At 38.1% G+C, this 25,989-nt stretch overlaps 1 protein-coding gene across 4 annotated transcripts in view; it reads right to left on the bottom strand.

The window, feature by feature from the left end:
• LOC146478143 (uncharacterized) overlaps window positions 1–25,989 on the bottom strand; it is a 91,033-nt gene that overhangs the window by 51,455 nt on the left and 13,589 nt on the right. For 2 of the 4 annotated variants that reach the window (XM_085112814.1, XM_085112815.1), the window contains exons 6-18: window positions 23,390–23,438; window positions 22,216–22,334; window positions 20,821–20,934; window positions 19,873–20,010; window positions 18,418–18,555; window positions 14,585–14,728; window positions 11,081–11,147; window positions 9,929–9,990; window positions 9,274–9,412; window positions 8,209–8,436; window positions 6,629–6,854; window positions 6,209–6,300; window positions 5,362–5,505 (exon numbers count right to left, since the gene is read on the bottom strand). In XM_085112814.1, the coding sequence (XP_084968940.1) occupies window positions 5,362–5,505; window positions 6,209–6,300; window positions 6,629–6,854; window positions 8,209–8,436; window positions 9,274–9,412; window positions 9,929–9,990; window positions 11,081–11,147; window positions 14,585–14,728; window positions 18,418–18,555; window positions 19,873–20,010; window positions 20,821–20,934; window positions 22,216–22,334; window positions 23,390–23,438 (1,660 nt within the window). The remainder of the gene's footprint in view (window positions 1–5,361; window positions 5,506–6,208; window positions 6,301–6,628; window positions 6,855–8,208; window positions 8,437–9,273; window positions 9,413–9,928; window positions 9,991–11,080; window positions 11,148–14,584; window positions 14,729–18,417; window positions 18,556–19,872; window positions 20,011–20,820; window positions 20,935–22,215; window positions 22,335–23,389; window positions 23,439–25,989) is intronic. The other 2 variants (XM_085112816.1, XM_085112817.1) reach the window with 2 other exon arrangements.

Below are 25,989 nucleotides of genomic sequence, written 5' to 3'. Positions count from 1 at the left end.
TTTCTGCTTTGCAGGGTGTCTTGACATGTAATCTGCAGGATTGTCGTATCCGGGGCGGTACTCAATGGCAACACCGTGAAGTTAAAACCTTAGTCCCCACCATACAACGCGTAGTGGAGGGTTAGGCTTCTGCCAGATGTGGACAAGCGGCTTGTGATCCGTTAGGACTTGGAAGGGTGCGCCTCTTGTGTAAAGGTCAAAGTGCTCGCATGCCCATACGACTGCTAGTGCTTCGCACTCTGTTTGCGAGTAACGGGTTTTGACGTCACTGAGTGCTCGGCTACCACAAGCGATTGCTTGGTCCTCTTGAGTAAGGATTTCTTGACTAGAATCTTTTAGGATCTTGCTGGGTTTGTCAAGGGAGAAGTACGGCATTGTTGTGGCTTCTGAAAGGGTTTTTTTTTACTTTTTGGAGTGCTTCAACTTGCGGTCTGTCGCTTGTCCAGAAAAGAGCGGAGTTTAGTTTCAATCCGGGGTTCATATGCGTCGGGAAGTGCTTTCACCTTGCTGGGAGCTAGGGCTGTGCCATCTTTTGGAGAAGATGTGGCCAAAGAACTCGATACTTGGTTTGTTAAATTCGCCCTTCTGAGAATTGACGGTCAGGCCTCTGTAGGCTTTGATCTAGCGCTTGGTCGTGTTTGATGTCATCACTGATCCTCTTGGTACCTGGGATGTTAGTTATCACTGTCTGGATCTTGTGTTGGAAGATTACGGCGGCTGCGTAGATTCCGAAACTTAGCCTCTTGTACTGGTAAAGTCCAAGATGCGTTAAGAAGGTAGTGATGTCTCTGCTTAAAGGGTGTGGGTCTGTCGGACCTGATACTTTTTCGATAACTCCCTCTTTCTGTAAGTGGTCAATCTAACGAGCGACTTTGTGATTCATGTGGAACAGGGTGCGGCTGTGTTTGCTAGCAACAGAAGAAACGGACTTGTCGATATATAGCATCACGTCGGTATCCTCCAGGCACCCAACACCCTCGTACAGACCTGGTACAACAACTTGCCAGGGGATGAGGGCTCATTGGCCTGAGAACCGTGATTGACACACACTTTAAGGATACCAAGGTGCTGTGCGATTGCTTTCCAAATAGCGGCGGCGCATTCCCTGAACATTGCTTTATCTACTTTTAAGCTGAATAAAAACGTTTTGTTGTTGTTGTTGTTAATTTTTTCAAAGAAATCTGAAATTATGGATGGAGGCTTGCAACGGTAGCCGGGCAGCATTATTTCAATTTTGTTTGTATATGATTATTAATTTCTAAATCGAGTGACGAAGTGTTTTTAATAGCCTTCTCTAAGAACAGTACCAATAGATCATCAATAAGCAACTGACGCAAAAACAGCCACTTGTTTAACATTTTAACAAAACAGGCTACACACAATCCAACTTCAGAAGGTTTCATTTTGCAATCTATGTTCTATAAACATTACGCTACCCAAAAAGGCAAGACATTACCTTGACTCCAGTTTTTCGGGATGTTTTGCCCTTCAGTGGTTTCTTGTAGTTCCGGCAAAGAAGCACAGGAATCTTGATCTTTGCCATCACAGAACTGGTTCCCTAACAGATCCGTGCATTCACGTAGTTTCTCACTTTTTTCATCAAATGAAGATGTGGCATCTTTACGGAAAGGAAAAGAAAGTAATTAAACAAATTAAACAAGGCTAAAAAGAAATTATCTCTTCTACGTTTCTCAGTTTTAACGCAACAGAGTGATAAAACCAATTTTTCAGTTTTTCGGTTTCAGTAGTTTTTTTTGTAGTTCTGGCAAAGAAGCACAGAAATCGTCATCTTAGCCATCACCATGGTTCCTCAACAGTTCCTTATATTCAGGGAGTTTCACACTTTTTTTCACCAAATGAGGATGTGGTATCTTTAGGGAAAAGAAGAGAAAGTAAACCAACAAAGCTAAAAAGAAATGGTCTCTTCTATGTCTCTGAACGTTTCCAAGCACCAGAGTAATAAAAATATTTTTCATCATGATTTTATCCTTTTACGCAGTGAAGAAAAGGTCTACAGGAGAACTAAATTGTTTACTAACAGCGCCCGCTGAAAATCAGTGTCCTGCCATCAATATTTATACTTTCCTGAGAACTTCTCATTAGGCTAGTTTTCTTATTCATTCCCTCGAAAACGGTTTAACCAAGGAGTCATACCATTAGTCGGTGAAGCATGATCGTCCAGGTGAGTCAGGCATAACCCAGGGAAGCTAAGGCTGCTGTTGTTTATGTGTTCAAAGATAGAGTGCCACAATTTTCCCTCTGGTACAAAAAATTGAGTCTTTCAAGGTGAAAACCACGTGAACGTTACGCGACATAACGAACCGTAAATAATGCATTGGTACATCGGAACGGTTTAAGGTGTTTAAAACGTGGTAATATATACTGAATTTCACATTAGTGGCTTTATATTTGGTAATGCCTATCTACTCTACACCCTGTGCCAAAGGTTTTTAATTAAAATTAATGAGTAAAACGTGTAAACGAACACAAAAACTGCACCGTGGATCAGGATTTTGATTATGTTTTGTGCCAAAATAGATTTTGACTTTATTGTGTAACCTGTTGAAAGACTTACAGCTCTTAAAGAGAGGATATGATTAGTAAACTCAGATAAATATTTGTTTATGTGGCAGAAGTCAGACAGAAACCTTGTCTGCTAAAGAAAGTCCAGTCTTTCTGGAGTTGAATCGTCGAATAAAAACACGTGAAAGTGGGAAAATTTTAATAACCTGGTTATCTGTGTCTTCCGCGTTTAATGATGATGATGATGATGATGATGGTAATAATAATACTGAAACTGATGTAGAGGGCAATGCTTTTTTAAATTACTTTGAACATTGCAAGGGGCTTTAAGATCCTCGGACACTGATTTGAACTAGATAGTAGGATGAAATAGCTTAGGATTTTAGTATTTTACAAACATTTCCCTACCAGCTTTCAATAGCATCTAGTTACTTAAGTTTAGGAATAGCTTTAACTAGGATCTCATTCAGTGTTGGTTATCGCTATAATGGTTAGAGATTTTTCAGTGGTTGGTTACGTTTATAGACGCCCAACCATTGTACTAATATTAGGAGGCACTTTTACATTTTAGACTGCCCTTATAATAATATACATGTACACTTAATGTATGGTCCCGAGAGTCCTGATGTTTTCCGAGACGAAGTCAAGGGAAACATCAGGTCTCGAGGGAAAACAAAACTAACTAATTCCCCGAGGGACCATACATTAAGTGTTTTGTGGTATATTTAGACTTTCCCTTCAACAGTCACAGCAAAACAAACAAACAAACAACTGAGAGGGCAACAACTGAGGAATTGGATCGGCCGGTCGGGATACATTTGTATTTGATTAGGAGCACGTGACCCAGAATCACCCAATCACAGTGCTCGTTTTGTTGAGTAAAAGTCTAGGTATATAACAATAACCTTTATCTATAATGCGTCAATTCTACTCTAAACCAACAACGGTCTACATAAGTGCTAACTAAACAAGAGGCTGTTTCCAGCTTATACTCGTGCCATATTTGACTGTGTGGTGCGTAAAGCCTACAATCTTTTAACAGTGATAACCTCCAGCATCGCCAATTCCCCCGATAGATAGCCTGCGAGCAAGCTCTCTTGGGGGTGGATCCTCTTTCCCCCTCCCGCCCCCTACCCCCAAGAGAGCTTGCTCGCAGGCTACCAAATAGATAGATACAGAAATATAGTGAGGCAATAAGTAACCACTAGATAGAATTGCATTTCTTGCAGTCAGAATGAAATACAGGGGAAAACGACATTTGTAATACGAATGCTTTTTTATAATCCCCGGGCTTTAATCCTTACGTTTTCACCTTTTGTTTAGAGACAGAAACCATTTGTACGGTCCTAATATGTATGTGACTCCGGGGCAATGACGGATCGTAATTTTCGGTATGATCTAGACCCGGGGGTACTCCCTTATGTTACCTTAACGGGGATGTGCGGCCCGATAGGGTATGGCTTTCAGGGTGTTTTGTCTTGAACAGGGTATCTATTTCATCACTTTTCATCACATCCCTAAATGATCTAATGGCTTACAGATTGTGATTGCCAATGCATAAAAATACAATAAGAAACTAGTGTATTCTTATTTCATTCTAGTCTTAAACAGGGTGTGATTTTGGGTTAAATATCTTAGAAAGGGCCTGAAAATTTTGAATTTTGTCTTAAACGGGATAGGGAAATCGGAGAATTGTGTCTTAAACAGGGTCAGAGTTTGAACGCCCGGGCCGCACCTCCCTACCCAAGCATCTGTTGAGTACCACCTCCCCCCCCCTCCCCCCCCCCCCCCCCCTGGGATCTAGAGTAACGTTACGCATCACGCGTACGTTTATATCCTTGTACGTTTTTCAATGTTTCGCTGTTTATATTTTTAAATGAAATTCAGGGGAAAGCATTTGTTATTCACCATTCATTTGAAGACAGAAACCGTTTCTACATTGATTGTTTTTCTATAGTAAACGTGAGACATCTTTATCTATCTTGGCGCATGCATGGCCCGCGAGGTCATAGACTGATTTAGTTGCCAAATTTTCGGTTAAACAAAACTAACCTTGAGGCACTCAGGTTAGCCTAAAAAACACTCCGGTAGCCTAAAGAGCACTCCAGTTAGCCTAAATAGCGCTAAAGTTAGCTTAAATAGCTCCCCGGTTGGCTTAACGGTTAGCAGTTTATGTTGGGGTTGTTCATGCCTCGCATGCCTCGCACATCTGGCTCGCATATTGTAAACACTCCTTACGGCCCGAAAACAACGAACGCGACCGAGAATTTAAAGAGTTTGATAACACGACAGAAAATGTAACTCGTACCAGCCGAGTACAAAAACCGAGATCGAGAACAATAACTCGTGGCCCGAAGTCTTATCTCTCGGCCCATCGCGACCCCAAAGAGAAAAAAGAATTTGATAATGCTACCGAAATCCGCCTTACGGCCCGAGTAATAAGGTTACAATGAGATAATTAATACAAAAGCTAATCAGAGGGTTTTAACACTAGTTTTAAAAGTGCTTTAGGACAAGGATCGAAGATTTAATACAATCAGGCAATTGCAAATCAGGTAAGATAGATAACTCAGTATTCCAGAGCACTGGGGCAGGGGTTTCAAGATTGTACTTTGTACTACAAAACATGTGACGAGCTTTGTTGTTGCACAATTTATTAACCTTGATTTAATTTTCCTCCTTTGTTGTAGTTTTGAAGTCATTCTTCTCCCGTCACACAAATTGGAAAAATCCACAATATATTAAATTCGCATATTTCATTTTCCATTGTTCAACATTATTGATTCTTACATATTACAAGTAGAAATTGTGAAAATTGAGTATCTTGACTTCCCTTACCTTTGGAAGAACCATTTCTTTCAGACTCATCATCAGAAGTTGCTACATCAGAACCTGAGGACGATGATTCACCATCTCCAAAATAACCGGTTTCCGAGATATCGTCTTCCCACATTTGTTTGAAATTTATTTCAAAAGAGGGATCTGTTGGGCAAGAATGTCAGTTTCAGAGATAGGGCACAGATGAAAAAAAAGTGAGATGTATCCAGGATAAATTAAATTTCTCTTCTCTTGGTACATTTATCAGTATTTAATTACCGTTTTTGTTCAACTAGGGTTTTGGTCGCAGTTCGTTAACAAAAACATTCAGAAATATGGACATAAGTTATTAGAGTCCTGCAGAGCCTCCTCTATTCTCTAATCGGTTGATGACAGTCATAGTAAAACCTCTCTTTTTTGAAATAAAAACCTTATTGGGTGCCCAGTAATGAATGCCTTAATAATTAATGCTATTAGACTATGTCTGTGTGTCCTCAGTGCCCTGCACAGAAGAATTTCTGTAGCCATGATAGCATATCTGTCTTACCCTGGTTTTAAATGAAAACATTTCAGTAATGGAGAATGTAAGACGATAATAATTACCATCCAATTAACGTCCACTTTATACTTCACATGTAAGGGTGGTTGAATACAATTTGAGCACCAGAAAAACTTTCAAAACATCACATTAGATCAGTCCAACAATCTCACAGATAACAAAAAAGTGATACACTTTACTTTGCGAGGTGAATGGCGTAAAATGCCTGAACAGAAAGCAGATTCGATTCTTTTCGGCAGCCTGTCAATTGTATTAACGCAGCTGATATGAGACGTATAAATTTAACCTTGCTACATGTCTATAACTTACTTAGTACTTCGCTTTCCTCGAAAGCTTTGGCAAGTTCAAGCCAAGAAATGTCAGTTGAATGTGTCTGACTTTCTCCAACTTCTTGAGAGAATCTAATAAACAATGAGTTTTTTGTCAGTTACTAGATGCAACAATGAACGAGCTAATAGGAATGATCAGCTCGTAAACTTTAGAGAAGCATAGTATCTTAAAGTGAGACAGATGACATTTTCTCTAAAAGACATGGTCAGTACAATTTCCTTACACATTGCAGGGCCCTCTAACGTTACAGTGTGATTCGCCCGTTCAATTCTTTCAATTCTTTAGTGGAATTTCCTACTCATCATATTAAGAGATTTATTTTCAGTTTGTCCTTTTCCCCTATTTTTCATTTTTCCAGTTAACATGTACGCGAGCTTCGTGTCGACAAAATTGATGTACCTTTTTGTTATGCTTCGAAGATATTCGGCAACTTCGTCATGGCCGTTTTCTTCTGCAATGTCTTCTGGTAAAGGTAAATCATTCTTGTAGGCCTTAAAGACGAGTATTCCAGCCGACAAGCTTAAAATTAGTTCAATGATTTCTTTGGCACCTTCCTCTGCCGCTGCATAAACCAAAGGTTTAAGAATTACTACTGGCCGTAACTGTTGTTTTCTGTTGGACAATCCTGAAAATAACCACAAAGTTCTTTGTTACCCATTGAAGAAATGCCTAGTTGTTAAGGGGGGATTATATATACTATTGTACAATGTTGAACTGTTAAAATTTTGTAAGGCAGGCAATAAATTAACTAATAGGCCATTTTACAGTTGTGTGCTAAGTGACCTGGCCTTGGATTGGAAGCGAGGCTGGGGTGACCTTGTTTTGATACAAACCTCACTGCTTTTCATATGTAAATGCAAACTAGTTGGCATAAGAACAACATGATATACATATAAAAAGCAGTGAGGTTTGTATCAAAACAAGGTCACCCCCAGCCTCGTTTAGAATCCAAGGCCAGGTCAAAATGGCATATTATCTTTCAAGGACTTCGTGCCACCAAAAGCGAGCAACATCATCGCTGAGACTGTTCAGAGTAGGCATAAGGTCAGACTGTTCAGCACATAGGCAAAATTAATTGTTTCAATAAAGAACATATATTCTAACTGACTTATTTTCTTTATTTTTTTTTTTTTTACTTTATTTTAAAAAGGCATGAGAAGTAAACATAACAATTTAGTTCACATAAATTTTGATTAGTGCCTCAAAACATAAAATTGTTTTATATTTCTTTTTTTCCCATTTGAGATGTCGTCTAAAGCCAGCGACACACCTGGCAATTTTATACGCCGATCGCCGCGATCGGCAAACATCGCCAGGTGTGCCTGGTGCAGCGATTGCGATGTTCGCCGATCGCCGCGATCGGTGTATCGGCGTTATTCGCCGGATTTCGCCAAGTGTGTCCGTTCCCGCGATATTCTACGCTCATCGCTGCGAATCGCCCGTAAATTCAAACAATCAGGTCGGGCAATTTTATCACATGACTTTTCAAACGCCCCTCGATGGAGCCCGGGAACAAGGTTGGAGTGCCACGTCACCGCGATCGGCGAAAAAAAATCGCCAGGTGTGACCGCATCAATTGGTGGCGAAAATCGCTGGCGATTTTTGCTGCCGATCAAATTCGCCGCGATCGGCGTATAAAATCGCTAGATGTAATGCCGGCTTAAGGTACGTACTGAGAACGTAAAAGTTATTATCTCTTGTGAAGTGAGCAAAATTTCGCACATTTATCTAAAACGAAGAAATCAAGAAAAGATCACACAATTTGCCGGATAGTGTTTCAATATACTCTTTTTGCAAAACTTGTATAAGACAAAAGATAGATAAATCTAGAAGAAGTCTATAACTTGTAGTCTGTTTTAGTTCTCAACTTATCAGAATTTGAATAATTTCATGAGCCAAATAAAGTGCTATTTGTACCTGTGTGCACGGCAGCGCGCTCCGACGCAACAGTGGTACTCAATTTGAAATGTTTGACTCACCTTTTTGTTGAGTATCCAATTTTTCGATTTCGTCGCTGGTGACATCTTTTTTTATTTGCTTTAATATCTTTCCCAACTCATCAACGTGATCGATCAATCTTCTTTTATTGGGGAGGGTATGTTCGCCAGGTCTTTTTCTCGGATCCTCGTAAGTAAAGAGAGTCTTGTCTAAAAAGTCTCCCGTCGGTGTCGTTATCTTTACTTCAACGGGTCCAGGAGCTTCTCCAGCTAAATTCAAGATAAGAACGTTTCAAAATTGGATGTCCAAAGCATTAAGAGCGAATACTAAGGAAAGCACGCAGATGTGGTTATTTCTATCTCTGAACTTTCCCTTATTTGTTCATTCCGCCCTTAAAATTTTCTGAGCCAAATGACTCATTAACCAGGGCTAAACAAGAGAAACAAACAGCAAAATCACGACATGGAGAAATTGCTGAAGTTCTTAACTAAGTGCAAGTAGTATGAACGCACGACCCGAGAGGCAAACAAGCCGTGTGATTTCCTGGTGCCACTTTCTGAAAGAGTTCAGAGAAAGAGACGAAAGCCTCATGTTTTTCAATATAATCTCCACAGAAAAGAGTAACATTATCAAGTCACCAAACATAACAACAACTTTCATTGCCTTTATCTTTAACTCAGCCGGAAGGTATATAAATTCAAAATAATAGTCACTAAGATTGACACAGTTTTCATCACACGTTGCCAAAGAGCCTTATAAGAAAGTCATAGCATTGAGAAGACAGGTACTCCCAAGATAGGAAAGTGAACAGAGACTGGAAAAGGTGATCCATATCACTTATAGACAGTTCCCGCGAACTAAAATCTATCACCTTTATCAGTAGTCAATCACGGAAATCATGAGCTGTCTATCAACGAAAATACAAGAATTTAGTCATAGCGTGATCATTTATATATACCGTATACATAAATATACAATACAATACACATAAAGCGTTCATTTGGATTACCGCGGTGTACTAAAAATCATATTACTCTCGCAGGCTTATTGCCCTTGTTGAATTAGGGAATATATTGATCCGTCGAGACAGCTTTAGGATTACTTACGGGGAGTTGTGCCAGTCATGATATTATTTCCTTCGTAACTCCTCCACATTTGAACTGCATTCTTTCCAAAAGCAGCCCATGCCCATGTCACTGATTCAGGTAGGCTTTTACTAAGTTCTAAACGAACATTGTCTCCACCCTGCAAACAAAAAGATAGGACCTGTCACCCAAAAAAGTGCATTACAGTAAGAATAAGAGTAATGCATTTAATTATTATTATTATTTATTTATTTTTTTTTTGCCGAATAGATGACAAATATTCTAGAGAATCAATGTAAATAAAAGACAAAAGTAAGCGCGCTGCTACTATCTCCATGATAAACTTGTGCGACTGGAGTTAGGTTTTATATGTCAATCGAGGTCTAGAGTGAACAGCATCTCATAAAAGAGGCCGTGCAAGTTCCATCCAACTTCGTTCAAGTTACATGTTCCTGTACAATAGAATTATACACACAACTGAACAAGTGGAAACTGCAGTTTAGAAAAAAGTGAAACTGTCTTCTTCTATGCCAGTGCAATTAACATGAACATACATACATTTTCAAAACTACAAAATGCATACAAAACATTTCGCTTACACTTGTTACATACTGTATACTACACAGGTAACACTAACGGCGGTTCCGACGATCAAAAACCGTCGCCCCGAGCTTACCTCTAGAGAACCTTTGTTTGGACAAATATTCGCACCAAGCGCCTGCTCCTGGGATGAAGAACCTATAGCACATATCAAACTACGTTAACAGAACATCCGTACCAGGGGCCTGGACATATATGACGATGATTCAATATAATCTAACTGCATTGTGCATACTTCTGCCGCATCGGCACCGGGACCCAGTAATAATAATAATAATAATAATAATAATAATAATAATAATAATAATAATAATAATTCAAGTACTTCTATAGCGCTATTTACGTAAAAATGATCAGTTTAACAATGATTCACCTAAAAAGCCATTCAAGTATAATATTAATACACAACGTAAAATGTAAAATGACAAAAAAAAAAGTGCAACTGAATAACAAAAAAATGAGATCAAATAATCTTAATACAAAGACCTAAATAAAATCAAACTTCTTGTCTAAAACACTTGGAGAAAAACCTGACCGAAAAAGGTAGGTCTTAAAATTGCGTTTAAAAATAGTTAAGAGTGAACATCAGTAAAACTCGGAGAAAATTAAAAAAATGTGGCCACGGTCAAAAAAACGATTTCGCCCATACTCTGTCAGTTTAGGGCCTAGGCAGAAAACCACGAAAAACGGTCACCCTACCGGAAGCTCGGATTTCACCTTGCCATAACTCAAAATTTTACACTTTTCAGCTTCTCGCTAGACAGAAGTTCAACGAAGTTATTAGAATTTTCAAAACAGCTCAGGTAAATAACCAGGTATAAGATGTACTAACCAAGCAGGAACTGTCTCCAATGAGTTTTGTATTTTGTAAAATCGATTTTTTTTTTACCTTGGTCACGAGTTCTTTGATTTTTTCTATTAAAATTCATTGCCAGGTTCCGACATTGAATCGCGACGTTGGGATACGAGCTCCCGGCGATCTACCGGAAGGTTTTGTCACGTGATATTTTATCACCTTAATCATGAGATAAAGCGTTCTACATCACTTGAAAAAGATTCCGAGACGGAATCGAAAGCTCGTATATCAATATTAAATTTTCCATCCTGATAACGAAACTTCTTTGTTTTAAATACAATATGACAGGATCAAGAAAAAACTTTTTCTCTAATGATATTATCATATTTGGGATTGTTGTCCTCCGCCTTTGAACCAAAGTAGTCCTCTTACCTCCTGCTGAAGAATAACCAGTCTCAGATCTTTCTCTGGCTATAGTCCTAGGAACAGCTGTAGGTACCTAATATATGTTAAGAGAGAGAAAATTGGATTAAGGAGGCTAATCAAAAGGATTTTGTAATAGCTTGGATGCACGCGTCAGCTGAATAAATTAAAACTCCTATCAAAAGTCGCTCGCACATCGTACCGGAAGTGAAAAGGCGTGTACCGGAAATAAAGCCTCCACAAACATTTCCTTTTAACTCAAAATTTTGCGTGGTGAACTACCTTGATTCTCCGAAGAACAGAAGCTCTTAACCTTTTCTTATACAAATACAAAAGTTGCGGAATTTACCAAGCTTTTAACTGAATAAAAAAGAACAGCAATAAAAACGGTAGGTCACCGACAAAGCTTTACAGATTAACTTCAAAATAAGGATTTTTTCGGCTCTTTGTGGTTCTTGATTTTTATGGTGTTGAGGTTTACAAACCTATTTCTGTTCTACCTTCCTTTTCTAAAATCTTAAGAAAAATTGTTTATAATCATCTTATTGGTTATTTTTAAAAGTAAACACAAGATACAGGCCCGTAGGCTGTGGTGGTTCGGGGGAGTCGGACGAGCCCCCCAACTGCCAGGAAAGGTCCGCTAAAATAAGCCAGCTTATACAGATTTCAAGGTTTACTTATCTCATCTGTAACCCATCTGTATTTTCCAATACTTTTCATTTTGTTTTTTTTTTTTTATCTACTTTTGATTAACCTATTTTAATGGCATGGCCTTACATATATTATACGCATTTGTCATTTAAATGTAATAATCTTCTCGACGGTCATGCCCGGCCCTGCCTGGATCCGACCTCGACCCACTGCAGGACGTGGGGGCCTGTGTTCTCTGCGCGAAAGATGTTGACCTCAAAGCAGCTATTACTAAATACAGTGACGATCTTCCATCACCAGAGTTATTCCAAATGGAGCTTGCCACGGTGGAAAAGTCGATACCTATGGGACCGGAACTGAGGCCAGCTTCCCCCGCTTTGGCAATTAAGGAATGTGATAAATCCTTATATCCGAACATAAGCGTTCTGCTTAAAATTGCATGTACTATTTCAGTAACATCATGTGAATGCAAACAAAAAGCAAGCACATTGCGCTGCCTTAAAAGCTACATGAGAGCATCGATGGGGAAAGGCCGCTTATCAAGCCTCGCGCTTCTCCACATCCATTACTACACCACCGTGGACCTTGATGTGGTAGTAGATACCTATGCGCGGCTACATCCCAGAAGAATACAACTGGAAAACCTTCTGTAACCGTTCCAGTTCAGTACTGTTATCATTGACAAAAAGTATAAGGAAACGTCGTAATTATTGCTTTTTTAAACACCAGTGATAAGAGAGTTTGGGAACAAAAATGGGGCTTTATTGCTTGCTTAGACGAACACAAGCGTTGTAGACCGATTGGAACCGAGGTGATACGGTAAAACTACTGCGCCTTACTAGAGGGAGGGTAATAGGAAAAAGTTCCTAGTCGACTTGAGGTCACTAAAGGTAATAATTAAGGAGGCTCGCGGCAGGTTGTTTGGACGTGGGGTGGAAGTTTTGAAATTACAATCCCCCATAGATAATCAACTTCGATCTCCTTCACACTACATCATCATTTCAACATATAATCAAAGTTAATTTTCTCATCCGGTTGAAATGAAAAGACAAAGTGCCAAAGTTTTTTTTTTGCCAGAGCTATTGGTAAAAGATGCGGGAATAAACAAAATTACCCCTTAAAAATTGATTCATTATTTACTTGAAAACGCTCTTACAGATTTTTTTTAATTTTGCCTACAAGTTGTCTACATTGAGGAGTTTAAATCCCTAAAGTTTTGTCATAAAGTGTCTGAATAGATTTCGAGATAATCGACAATGTTTAAAATGAGAGGCTATGCGCTACCGTTGCTATGTTAATAGTTGTTGCTTGGAAAGCGATGAGAAAATTAACTTTGATTATATGTTGAAATGATGATGTAGTATAAAGGAGATCGAAGTTTAACTTGTATGCGAGATTGTAATTTCAAAACTTCCACCCCCCGTCCAAACAAATTGCCGGGAGCCTCCTTAATACAGCTAGCAAGAGCTCTTTGGTCCGTTTGAAGATAAAAGAGCCTGCCCGCATCAGAACCAGCCTACGGGCCTGCAGATACTTTCCAATAATCAACTCGGCTTTCGCAAAAATCATTCAGCTGGATTCTGCTTTAGCTCTACAATATGACAAAAGCGCCTTCGATGCTAATACTGAATCTGTATTTAAGCAATCTAAAATTCTAAAACTACGTGATATTTAGCGATTTCAAATTGGAAAGCTTATGTTTTTTTTTTTTCAAAAAAGGCTTCCTTCCTTATACATTCAAAGAAATGTTTTTGCTCAAAAGTTATATTTATCGTTAAGATACTTGACGTTGCAATTCATTTTACTTGTTTCCCTGTAGAACGTGTATCAGACAGTTTGCAATAAGTTTTCAAGGACCTAAACTGTTTAATTCCTTTATTGCTAAGAGTATTTCTCTGTTTAAATAATTAAGATCATTTCTCCTAAATGGACTACTCCTGTTTTTAACGTGCTGTTTTGTGTTTTGCTGTCTGTGTGTGTTTGATTGTGTACTTGCTTTTTTAACCTAAACGTATTGATAAATTAAATAAGCTACGCCTGAAATCCTGATTTCAAAGTTGAAATTTTTTTGAGGAGCCTGTAGCTCGTATAAGCCCGCCCAATGGTTTCTCTATAGGCATCCTCGCCATATCTTTGAATTTCTCTCTCTCTGTTTTGGTATTTATTTATCCTTTATATTTTAATATTTATTTATCTTGTCACGATGTGCAAGAATAATGGCAAAAAAAACTGTATTTGAAACTGAAACTTCTTTTTATGGACCTGAAAGGTTACTATGGCTATCGCTATGACGTCGTATTGTAAAGATATTGTTATAACTGCTCGTTCATCGTGTCACATACTATAAACGCGTGAAATGCTTTCAAGGCGCCTCAACTCAGAAAAAAAGGTTTCAACTTTTCTTACAGAAAGTAATTATACTTTTTTTGAAACTTCTTATTTTTAAATAAAGGCTCTCCTAGAAGACAATTAAGTTTATAACATATAAGCAAAACTTTCACTCTTTCTGGGATATCAGGTCCTATTACCATCTTGAGCAGACTAAAAACCTTGGAACATTTTGTAAAAATGTTCAGAATACCTTATTTAGAGCAAAAAGCCTGGGTCTTCAGATTTTTTCGGGAGGCGACGTTGTAATCTGCACTAGTTTGTACACTTTATCTGCTTTTTGTACTGTTATGCAAAAGTTGCGACATTGGAAAACAATCCTTCCTATCCAATCCGATAACAGAAAAAACATAAAAGACTGTCAGTGGGAAAAAATATATACCGTAGGAGGTATGGATTTACTGTGTTTGTGCCCTGAAACTAACAAAAGTTAGCATTGAGTGCAGCATCATAAAACAGGAAAATTGTCAATACATCATTTTGGTCGTGAAATGATGACGCTGTGGCTAGAGTGACTGTCGTTCTACTCTTGTCGCTTTCTGGTAGGTCTGAGGTGGTCATAGCCATTTCACTTGTGGATTTGTCAGGTTTTTCAAGGAGATCCATTTCTTTGAAATGCTGTAGAGAGCAGAGAATGTACTGTGACTGACAATACAAATTTATGGCGTGCACATTGATTCATGCGAGTCTTGTGATTTTTCCATAACTGCTTGGAGTAATAGCTAGCTTTTTCTTTACGAAGTTTCATCGCCACCGAGTTCCTTAAATCCTTATAAGAATTCCACGCACCATCGGGATTCGATTCAAGTTCTATAACGTTCTTCTTATATCAAGGTCTCATCCATTACCATCTAGGACGGACTGAAGGAAAAAATCTGCGGAAAATTTGTGACAACCCTCGGAACACATCATTTACTACCAAAGAGCTTAGATCTTTATTATAATCATTATTGTTATTATTGCTGTTATCATTATCATTATCATTATCATTATCATTATCATTATCATTATCATTATCATTATCATTATCATTATCATTATCGTTATCATTATCATTATCATTATCATTATTATTATCATTATTATTATTATTATTATTATTATTATTATTATTATTAAAATATTCCACACAAATTGCTATTTACAAGTTAAAAGTATATAAAAAAGAGCTATTAAAGACCTATTTACAATTCATTTCGATTAAAAAAAAAGATAATATTTTCAAGCAAAATTTCTGTAATATTTTTTTTTAAATATTCGATTGCGAAAAAAAAACTGACACTACTTTCAAGCATAATGTTTTTGTAAAGAAAAAGAAAAAAAAACAAATCTCATGAAGTTTTAAAAAAATGAAATTCGACATTTTAAAAACAGTTCCACTTGATAAGAAGAAAAGAAAAAAAAATAAAATAAGCATCTCTCAAATGGCCCCTTCTGCAGTTTCAATGTCAATGTCCGCGTGATGTCACGTTGAATTCTTCGTAATGCCCTAGAACCTCTAAGACAGACGAGTGCAGATCTTAACAGTGCGAATGAAATTCGGCTTCTGATCCATGACATGGTTTTGGCATATTGCCATTATTATTATTATTATTATTATTATTATTATTATTATTATTATTATTATTATTATTATTATTATTATTATTATTATTATTATTACCTCTTTTCTTGGTAAGGTTTGCACCAACGTTGAAGTCGAACCACAACTACAACCTCTCGACAATGAGCAATTCAACCTTAGAAGCGCGGTGACAAGTCCGGAGGCAAGACTGGACACGAAGGCAGGGGGCTTTTGGTCTCGAGGAGTTACAGCATTTTTCGATGTCAGAGTAACGCATGTTAACTCCAAGTGTAACCAGGGAAAAGCAACATCGACAATCTTTAAAGAGCAGGAAGAGGAGAAAAAGCGGAAGTACCAACAGAGGGTGCTGGACGTTGAAATGGGATTTTTCACTCCCCTAGTTTTTGGAACCAACGGTGGGATGGGAGCCGACTGCAATTGCTTTCTCAAACGCCTAGCCGAGAAGCTCTCAGAAAAGAATGAGGAACCTTATCACATTACTATCACTTGGATTAGAACATTGCTTCTTTTGAGATTTTAAGGTCGGTACACACATGCGTAAGAGGCTCCAGGACACCTTTTCACAAAATTCCATTTGGGGATTTCATTGATGACTGCCGCTTAAACGCTAGCCAAGCGTGTCTCCGCTAATTTTAGAAAGTGAATGATGGCGTGACGTTGTAAATTAGTATTTTAGGATCTTTTTAACAACTTTTTTTATTTCATCAAAATTTTAGTCTTACTATTGTTAAAAAATTGTGCTTGAAAATAGCTCTGTTGTGCTTGGAAATAGTCGCTTTTTTTTAATCGAAATTAATTTTAAATATTGAATTGTAAATAGGTTTTAATAGCTCTTTTTTCTACTTTTAACTTGTAAATATCAATTTTGCTTGGAATATTATAATAAAGAAAGATTTTTTTTTTTATTATTACTATTATTATTATTATTATTATTATTATTATTATTATTATTATTATTATTATTATTATTATTATTAGCAGGTCTTACCTAAACTCAACATCTATAGATACTTTATTATTGGGTTTTACATAGAAATTTTCATTTCTTTTAAGTTATAGACAGTTGTTTATATCTGCTCTGTTGAAAACTACACCAGACCACCAAGAAGTCTTTTTTAACTATAGCTTCACCAAAACTTGTATTTAAATTTGTATTAAATTTTTCAATGAGAAGAGTTTAATAAAATTGTTATTATTGTTAAAAAATTAAAAAAACAAATTATCATTATTATTATTATTATTATTATTATTATTATTATTATTATTATTATTATTATTATTATTATTATTATTATTATTATCATCAACGAGCAATTTCATTTGAGGAGCGCTGTTACAAGTTCTGAGGCAAGGTTGGACATCAAAGCAGGAGGTTTCTGGGAAAGAGGAGTTACGACATTTTTTGCTGTTAGGGTTAAGCACGTCAACTCCAAGTGTTACCAGAGCAAGCCAACATCGGAAGTGTTCAAAGAGCAAGAAGAAGAGAAGAAGCGCAAGTACCAGCAGCGGGTGTTAGATGTAGAAATGGGTTCGTTTACGCCTTTAGTATTTGGAACCAATGGCGGAATGGGAAACGAGTGTCAGCGGTTCTTAAAGCATCTCGCAGACAAGATAGCTCAGAGAGACACCGAGCCTTATCATGTTGTAATCACTTGGCTCAGGACACAGATCTCGTTTGAACTCTTAAGATCGCTACATGCATGCGTCAGAGGTTCGCGAACGCCGTTTCGCAGTGAGATAGAGCAATCATTAGACTGTAAAATAAATGTCGCTAGTGCGGATATCTGACTGAAATACGTGTCTATATGCTTTTATACTTAGGGCTTTTTGTGGACACTGGTTTAGCCGTTATTAGTATAATTTGATTGTATGATCTTTTAAATATCTCTGCGTAATGGAATTCTTTATTTATAGAATTTTGAACTTTTATTATTAATTATATCTATTCCCTCTCCTTTTATGTAAGGTTAAGTTACTTCTATTATTATTATTATTATTAATAATTATTATTATTATTATTATTATTATTATTATTATTATTATTATTATTATTATTATTATATTATTATTATTATTGTTATTATTATTATAGCAATTAAAACGTCTGTATGCTATATACAGTTAAGAAGCATCGCGAGGCGCTAACTCAACGTAACCCGTTGGTTATAAAGTGAATAAAAGCTAATAAAAACTAATTATACAGAAGAGATCAAGTAAAACTTAAAACATGTCTTTCTCAAGTAAAAAGGCCCAATTGGCGACTGAGTCTTCTCGAGTGCTCACGTTGCGACTTCAAATGTGCGAGCAATGTTAAGAGTTCCTGAGAGGCACGCCTTTATTTATTATTGTTATAATTATTTTTAATATTATTCCAAGTTATCTGCGCATGTACTGTTATACAAAAGTCATGTAGTGCAACATTTACAAATCAATCCTTCCTATCCAATCTGCTATGAGTACTTCAACTGTATTTTAGTGTGTGTATGCGTTTGTGTTAAAGGTTATCCAATAAGACATGGAAATGAATCATTTTAATACCGTCAGTGCAATAACCTAACGTCCAACCAAAGCAAAGATACGCTGTATCGTGAGAAGAAATAGAGCTTGATAGATATGGATTTCTATTACAAGTTTGCTCCAATGTAATTACTATTTGTGGCGCTGAAACTAACTTAAGTTAGGATTGAGTTCAGCATCATGAATTCAGGAATATTGTCAATACCTCATTTTGCTCTTGAAATGCAAGCGCTGTGGCTCGAGTCGTTGTACTCTCGTCGCTTTGTGGTAGATCTGAGGTAACAATAGCCATAGGATTTGTAAATTCGTCAGGTTTGTCAAGTAGACCCATTTTCATGGAATCCTACAGGGAGAAGAGTGTGTAAGTTGACAGTAAAAATGACGGTAAATACGTTTGATTACCTAATCGTCGGAAGTATGCCTTTCTTTGCCAGCGGAACGTCAGAAAAATTCCCAAAAGACGGACGACAAGGAGTGACTGGCATTTTGTAAAAATGTTCAGATTACCCTATTTAGAGCAAAAAGCCTGGGTCTTCAGATTTTTCGGGAGGAGACGTTGTAATCTGCACTAGTTGGTACACTTTAGGGACTGTGCAATAATTATCTGGAGGGGAGGTTCTAAAATTAGCAAAGTAGGCCTTAAAATAAAGTTGCACCCCCCTTGAATTAAAGTTAAAAAAACTTCTTGTCCACCCCCGTCTAGAGGGGAGATTACTTTCAACCCCCCCCCCCCCCTCCCCAACCTCTGATCCTCCCTACATCCCTCTTTACCTTTACACTACTTCTGGTATGTCTGCATCATCAATAAATAAAACTTGGAAGCTGCGCTCCACATAATCGTCGCCTGATGAACCACCTTCATATTCGGTTGACTCCTCCTCAGAATCACTTGAGGTATCATCATGAGAACTGGAGGGCATGTTTTCATCATCATCTTCGATGTCTTCATCAAATGTTCTTGCTACAGAACCATCTGCATTCTTAAGTATTCGCTCAACTAATTGTGCCTGGTTTCCACATACCATTACATAGCATACCGACAAATCTTGTCTGAGGGACTTGCTTTCCTGTAAATGCTTCGTTGGGGAAGCGGAAGTGCTTGTTCAAAACCAACTCGGGATTTAACTCAAGTTCTTGAATATATGTTTAATATTGTTGAGATAAACTGTTCATTTTAAGTACAAGGTTTTGAAGCTGTTAATATTAATATTTCTTATAAGATTCCAAAAATTGATTTTGATTAGCTTACATGTAATATACATTATCTTGAGTCCATGGAATGAGATCAGACCTCTCAGTTTAACTTCTAACCCCCCCTACAAATGTTTAAGAAATTACATCTTACCCCCCCCCCCCCTAACCCTGCGCTTTGGTTTAAGTTCAGGCCCCCCTATTAATCTTAACCCCCCCCCCCCCCCTCCAGATAATTATTGCACAGTCCCTTATCTGCACTATGTACTGTTATACAAAAGTCGCAACATCGAGAAAACAATCCTTCCTATCCAATCCGATAACAGAAAAACCATAAAAGACTATCAGTGGGAAAAAAATATATACCGTAAGAGGAATGGATTTACTGTGTTTGTGCCCTGAAACTAACTAAAGTTAGCATTGAGTGCAGCATCATAAATTTCGTGACTAACAGGAAAATTGTCAATACCTCATTTTGGTCGTGAAATGATGACGCTGTGGCTAGAGTCGTTCTACTCTTGTCGCTTTCCGGTAGATCTGCGGTGGTAATAGCCATTTGACTTGGGGATTTGTCCGGTTTTTCAAGGAGATCCATTTCTTTGAAATGCTGTAGAGAGCAGAGAATGTGCTGTGACTGACAATACAAATTTATGGCATGCAAATTGATTCATGCGAGTCTTGTGACTTTTTCCATAACTGTTTGGAGTAGGCTCGCTTTTTCTTTACGAAGTTTCATCGCCACCGAGTTTCGCAGCCTTTGTAACTGTTTCAGTGAAGCTCTTTGTTAAAATGAATGGATTTCTTTGCTTATGATCATAATAATCGCGCTTATTCATCAGGTCCTTTATGATAGGTGTGATATACGGTAAAGATCTCCCACACACACGACAAGCGACAACTGGTACGTTTCTGACAGCTCAGTAAAGTCATAAATAAATCCTTAAAATAATTCCACGCACCATCAGGATTCGATTCAAGTTCTACAACGTCCTTCTTATATTAAGGTCTTATCAATTACCATCTGGGACGGACCGAAGGAAAAAATTTTCGGAACATTTGTGGCAATGCTCGGAACATATCATTTACTACTAAAGAGCTTAGATCTTTGTTGATGTTTATGGATCTATCCAATCTGCTATGAATACTTCAATTGTATTTGAGTGTGCCGTATGTGTGTGTGTTAAAGTTATCGATTTAGACATGGAAATTAATCATTTTAATACCGTCAGTACGATAACCCACTGTCCAACTAAAGCAAAGATACACTGTATGGTGAGAAGAAATAAAACGTGATAGGTATGGATTTCTATTAACACTTTGTTCCAATGTAATTCCTGTTTGTGGCGCTGAAACTAACTTAAGTTGGAATTGAATGTAACATCATAAATATCGTGGATTACAGGAATATTGTCAATACCTCATTTTGCTCTTGAAACGCAGTCGCTGTAGCTCGAGTTGTTCTACTCGCGTCAATAGCCATTGGATTTGTAAATTCGTCATGTTTGTCAAATAGACCCATTTCCATGAAATCCTACAGAGAGCAGAGTATGTAAGTTGACAGTAAAAAAAATTACGGTAAATACGTTTGATTACCTAATAGTCGGGAGTATGCCTTTCTTTGCCAGCGGAACGTAATAAGAATTACAAAAAGACGGACGACAAGGAGTGGCTGGTCATGAAATAAGAGAAAGGTACTGAGGAAGAATTAATCCGGATCCCCATGAAAATGAACTAAAATAAATTTCTAAAGACCTTCCACCCCTTGATAAGTCTTTAATAAAAAAAAGATTGTTTTCAAGTACACACAGACTTAGTCCAGGTGACAATCATGACATTGTACATACCCTTATCAGGACTCAATCTCATTAAATAGCAAGAATAAAAGTTCTTGAAAATTACGTTATGCTTACAATGCCTCAATTTCCTTTCCATCCCTAAAGGAAATAAGCGTGGGGAAATTTTCTTTCTGGGAAACCTTTATTATTTTCCTTTCTCGGGTATAATAAATTTTCAAAAAGACGTTGTACTTTTGTTGTACTTTTTTTTGTGTAAATGACTGAAAAGCCTCTTGACAAGTTTTCTAGCTCCATATCGATGAATAATTATATTTTTATTGTATATTACTTGTGAAGTAGATGTTGGTCTTAGTGAGCCAGAAAGGTCATAACCCTGCAAAATATGTTTCCTTTTTATTGGAAATTCAAATGACACTTCTTTTTCCCCTAGTATTGTGTTGTTGTTGTTGTTGTTGTTATTGTTATTGTTATTGTTATTGTTATTGTTATTGTTATTGTTATTGTTATTGTTATTGTTATTGTTATTGTTATTGTTATTGTTATTGTTATTGTTATTGTCATTGTTATTGTTATTGTTATTTGACTTTTTTGTTATACCCACTCATTTTCTCCTTCAGAGTCTCCCTATACCCTATTCCTATTAGAGCGGTTCTCAGTCAAGTATATAATACAAAACCGAAGTAATTACTCTGGGCAATCACAATTGACGCAAACAACACGATGAACTATGAATTCCGAGCAGGTGTATGTAACCAGTGCCAAGCGAAGGAAAACGAACGTGACCAAGTCACGATTGGTTTCGGTTCGCTGTGCATTGTTTTAACCACTTACAGAGGGTAGTAAAAAATACCAAAGCAAACGCGAAATTGATTTCGACTATAAATTACCGGTCTCCTGTATACTGGTGTTTAATCTCAATTGTGTTTAGTGAAAGATTTGTAATGCAATAACACTTAAGACTGGTTATGCATTTTCTACTTTGAATAAAGGCACTATAAGTCAAGTAATATAAATACCTTCAAATTAATGTTAAATTGCCCAGGAAGTACGTCACTTAAATCGGCAGGAAAATCTATTAAGGTAGTGGTGTCCACTGGATTAGATTGGCAAGTATTGGTTGCGCTCGTGGTTACACCTGAGAAATTAAAATGATAGAAGGAGACAGCAAAAGAATAATAATGATAATATAGCTAAACCCGTTAACGCAAAGCATTTAATGTGGATATTGATTACGGAATTGAATCAATTGTTATCAAACCTTGAAACTGGTGACAGGGCCCCTAGATGTTATGGTGTTAAACTATGAATATACGAGATCAGATTGATGAACGAGCGAGCAGTAGTGTATCTGTTTCAATCTGAAATTTGACAACTTGAATTATCAGAGAAAAATCTCACAATTCAGTCACATAGGATATTGATCACGACGTATAAACTGCTTGCTAGTGAGATGCTTTAATGTAACACTTTTAACCCTATTTGGTCTGGAGGAAGGGAGGCCGTACTGGCAGGAAACTTTCTGGCTTTTCCTATCTAGCAATAATTTGACATGACATTTAGGGGCTGTTTACGTGGAGGGTGGAAGATCCTATCATTGGAAAAATCCTAGAGGGCGGATCATTATAGCGCCATATGTTTTGTGTATTCAGTTTACATGCAAAAAGTTGTACTTGGCCCTATGACTCTGAAGATTTTCCTAGCGAAAGGATTTTCCTGGCTGAGAGAAAGAAGATCCGAGTACAATGAAAACTACCTTCGCTCTGAAGGCCTTAGGACTAGGGACAAAAAAACAAACATGCATGTAAATACCTCCATGTTCCATGTAAATAAGGCATTAATCATACCGTTTACGTGACTTTATGTTTCCACAACAACACGTTGTAAATCGGTATACACTTTAAAAGAGTATTTTTCTTTTACTCCTATTCTGTGTGTTTCCTATGTGTATTATAATAATATAAATTACAAGCTGGTGCTAACTAGATTAAGTTGGGCTCGACACGACAATAGTCCGACATGTAAGTGGACCTAAGCGCAGTAAAGGAGGATTTAAATGTTCCATCACAGTCCACTATCGTAATACAAATAGTGACATGTAACTAATCCTCCACATGTTCTGCTCAAGATTAGAGTCAGCAGTTGAAACGTGACAGTATTTTAAAAGTCAGGAACATGGGAAAAAAACTCAACCTGTTAATTCATGTGACGTGATAGTTGCTGATCCTGACACTCGGGATACCTGTTTGAAATGTAAAGCAAGAGCGCATTAGTGTTCATTATCTAAAGCTCCCATCACAAAAGTTAGACAAAGCTGTGGATGGGCCAGTTAAATTGGCTCCGTGAATTGTATTATTTCTGATTGTTTTGCTATGTTCGACCCTATTTCAGGGTGCGTTTCTTTGGGAAAATCTGAATCCTGATTTTTGATCCAAGATCACTCGTATCAAAGAAACCGACGAATCCACTCTGGGTAAGGATTCGTCGGTTCCTTTGATGCACCATGATCCGAGTGATCTTGGATCAAAAGTCCGGATTCGGATTTTCCCAAAGAAACGCACCCTCCGTTTAACAAGAAGGTTAAGATATCAGGATTATTTCTATCAAAGCTGAGGAAAAAGAAATCCAGGAAATCTTTCGATGAGGAATAGACCGCAAAACCCGCCAGGGTAGTAAGTTGACCGGAAATTATTCAGTTTAAAGCAACTGAATGTTGCTATCGAAGGAATCTGAAAAGAAATGATGTTTATATAACTTTAACGAGGAAAGATTGCTTAGTGTTACTAGGAGAGGAATTGTCATAGTGTTCAGCGGTTGCGCTATGACACATCCGTGGCCATTGAGTGAGCGAGCGGGGAGTGTTCATGATCTCTTCGTGTGGAACGGTTTGAATAATGTGCTAAGAGTGGTTTGAAGGCCTTTGTGGCGGTTAATCTACTACAAATTGGCGACAAGGATCCATCTAGATGGCAAATTCAGTGGAACGAGCTTTACCGCCTTTAGATTTAACTGGTTTGGGTTCACAGGTCGCGATGGAAACAGTGGAGGAGATCGTACGAGTATTACATCGAGGGTAAAGGCATTACGCAAGCGGGACGAAAGAAGTCGCAGTGGCTTCATTTGGCAGGCATTGAAGTCCAAGATCTCTACGGAGATATGGTAGATCCTGGAACAACCACGTCGACGGATATTGTGTATACGGTCTGTATTCGGAAGTTTAATGCTCATTTCCATGCCGAGGACAATGTTCCGTACGAGAGGCATGTTTTTAGGAAGGCGGGAGAAACTGCGGACAAGTTTTTGGTCCGTTTACGAAAGCAAGCTCGACATTGCAACTTTGGCGAATAATTGGAGGAAAATTTACATGATCAGTTGACCGAGAAATTACTTGATATCGAATGGAAGAAGAAATTGCTCGGAGTGAAGAGTATTACTCTAAAGGATGCTGCAATGGAAAAGGTTCGGCTGTGGGAGTCTGCATGTTAGCAAGCTAACTTTCTGGAAGGGGATATTGTGCAGCCGAGTGTGGATGACTCTTTTGCTTTTACAGTTGAAGATCAAACATGTGCTCTGTCAACAGCCAGCGAGCTGTCAAGAGAGGGCGTTACCTACTTGGTTACTCAACTGCAATTGACCTGGGGGTTCTACATGCCGGCGCAGCGCCAACCCCTGTTTCTGAAAATTGTAAAATTGTTAGGGGCGCTCGCGTGGAAAGCCTCAAGGCTAGATTTTCAAACGTATTTAATGGGATTGGCAAGTTAAAGAATTACCAATTGAAATTACATATTGATCCTCATGTAGTGCCAGTGACTCAGAAGATGCGCCGAATTCCCTTTTCCCTTAAGGATAAGGTGACTGCCAAAGTAAATGAACTCCTTGAGAATGACATCATTGAAAGGGTGGAAGGGCCTACAACATGGATAAGCCATGGATAAGTGTGTTGACATGCGTAGGGCCAACGAAGCCATCGTACGCGATAGATTGCCTATACCAATCGTAGAAGAGGTATTGGAGAGCCTAAATGCGAGTACTGTGTTTTCTAAACTTGATTTGCGATAGGGTTTTCACCAAATCGAACTGGAGCCCAGTTCAAGAGATATTACTGCCTTTCCCACGGATAACGGGATTTTCCGGTATGAGCGGCTGAGCTTCGGTGTTAACACATCATTACCCATGCCAAACTACGGCTGGATTGATAGGTGTGGCCAAAATAGCAGACGATCTTATTGTGCATAGACGGGATATGCAGGATCATGACAGGAACCTGATAAAGGTGTTGGAGAGGCTAGAGGAGAACAATTTGACCCTGAATGCTGGGAAGTACACCCTCCTAATGACAAAAGTAGTCTTCATGGGACTCCTTTTGACCAGACACGGTATTAGACCGACCAAGGAAAAGGTCAGGGCTGTTGTCGAAGCAAGCCAACCACAATCCCCGTCCGAAGCGCGTAGTTTTCTTGGCCTAGTTGGATTCAGCGCTACATTCATACCTGATTTCTCCACTACTGCTGAACCCCTTAGGAAGATTGCTAGAAAGAGGAAAACATTTCTTTGGGGCGAGGAGCAGAAGAAGTCTTTCCAAAATCTGAAAGAGCAGATTGCCAGAGCACCCGTCTTGGCATACTTTGACAAAGAAGCTCGCACTCAAATCATTGCCGATGCAGTCCGGTTGGACTTGGAGCTGTACTTGTACAACAAGAGAATGGGGAACGCCATGCCCTTTGTTATGCTAGTCGTAATTTGAGCCAAGTTGAACGCCGTTATAGTCAAACAAGAAGGAAGCCTTGGCCTTA

The sequence above is a fragment of the Pavona decussata genome, unplaced genomic scaffold (genome assembly GCF_977016875.1).
Source record: "Pavona decussata unplaced genomic scaffold, jaPavDecu1.1 SCAFFOLD_67, whole genome shotgun sequence".
Taxonomy (NCBI): Eukaryota; Metazoa; Cnidaria; class Anthozoa; order Scleractinia; family Agariciidae; genus Pavona; species Pavona decussata.
Note: the sequence above shows the minus strand (reverse complement) of the source record. Positions and strands in the feature narration are given on the sequence as shown.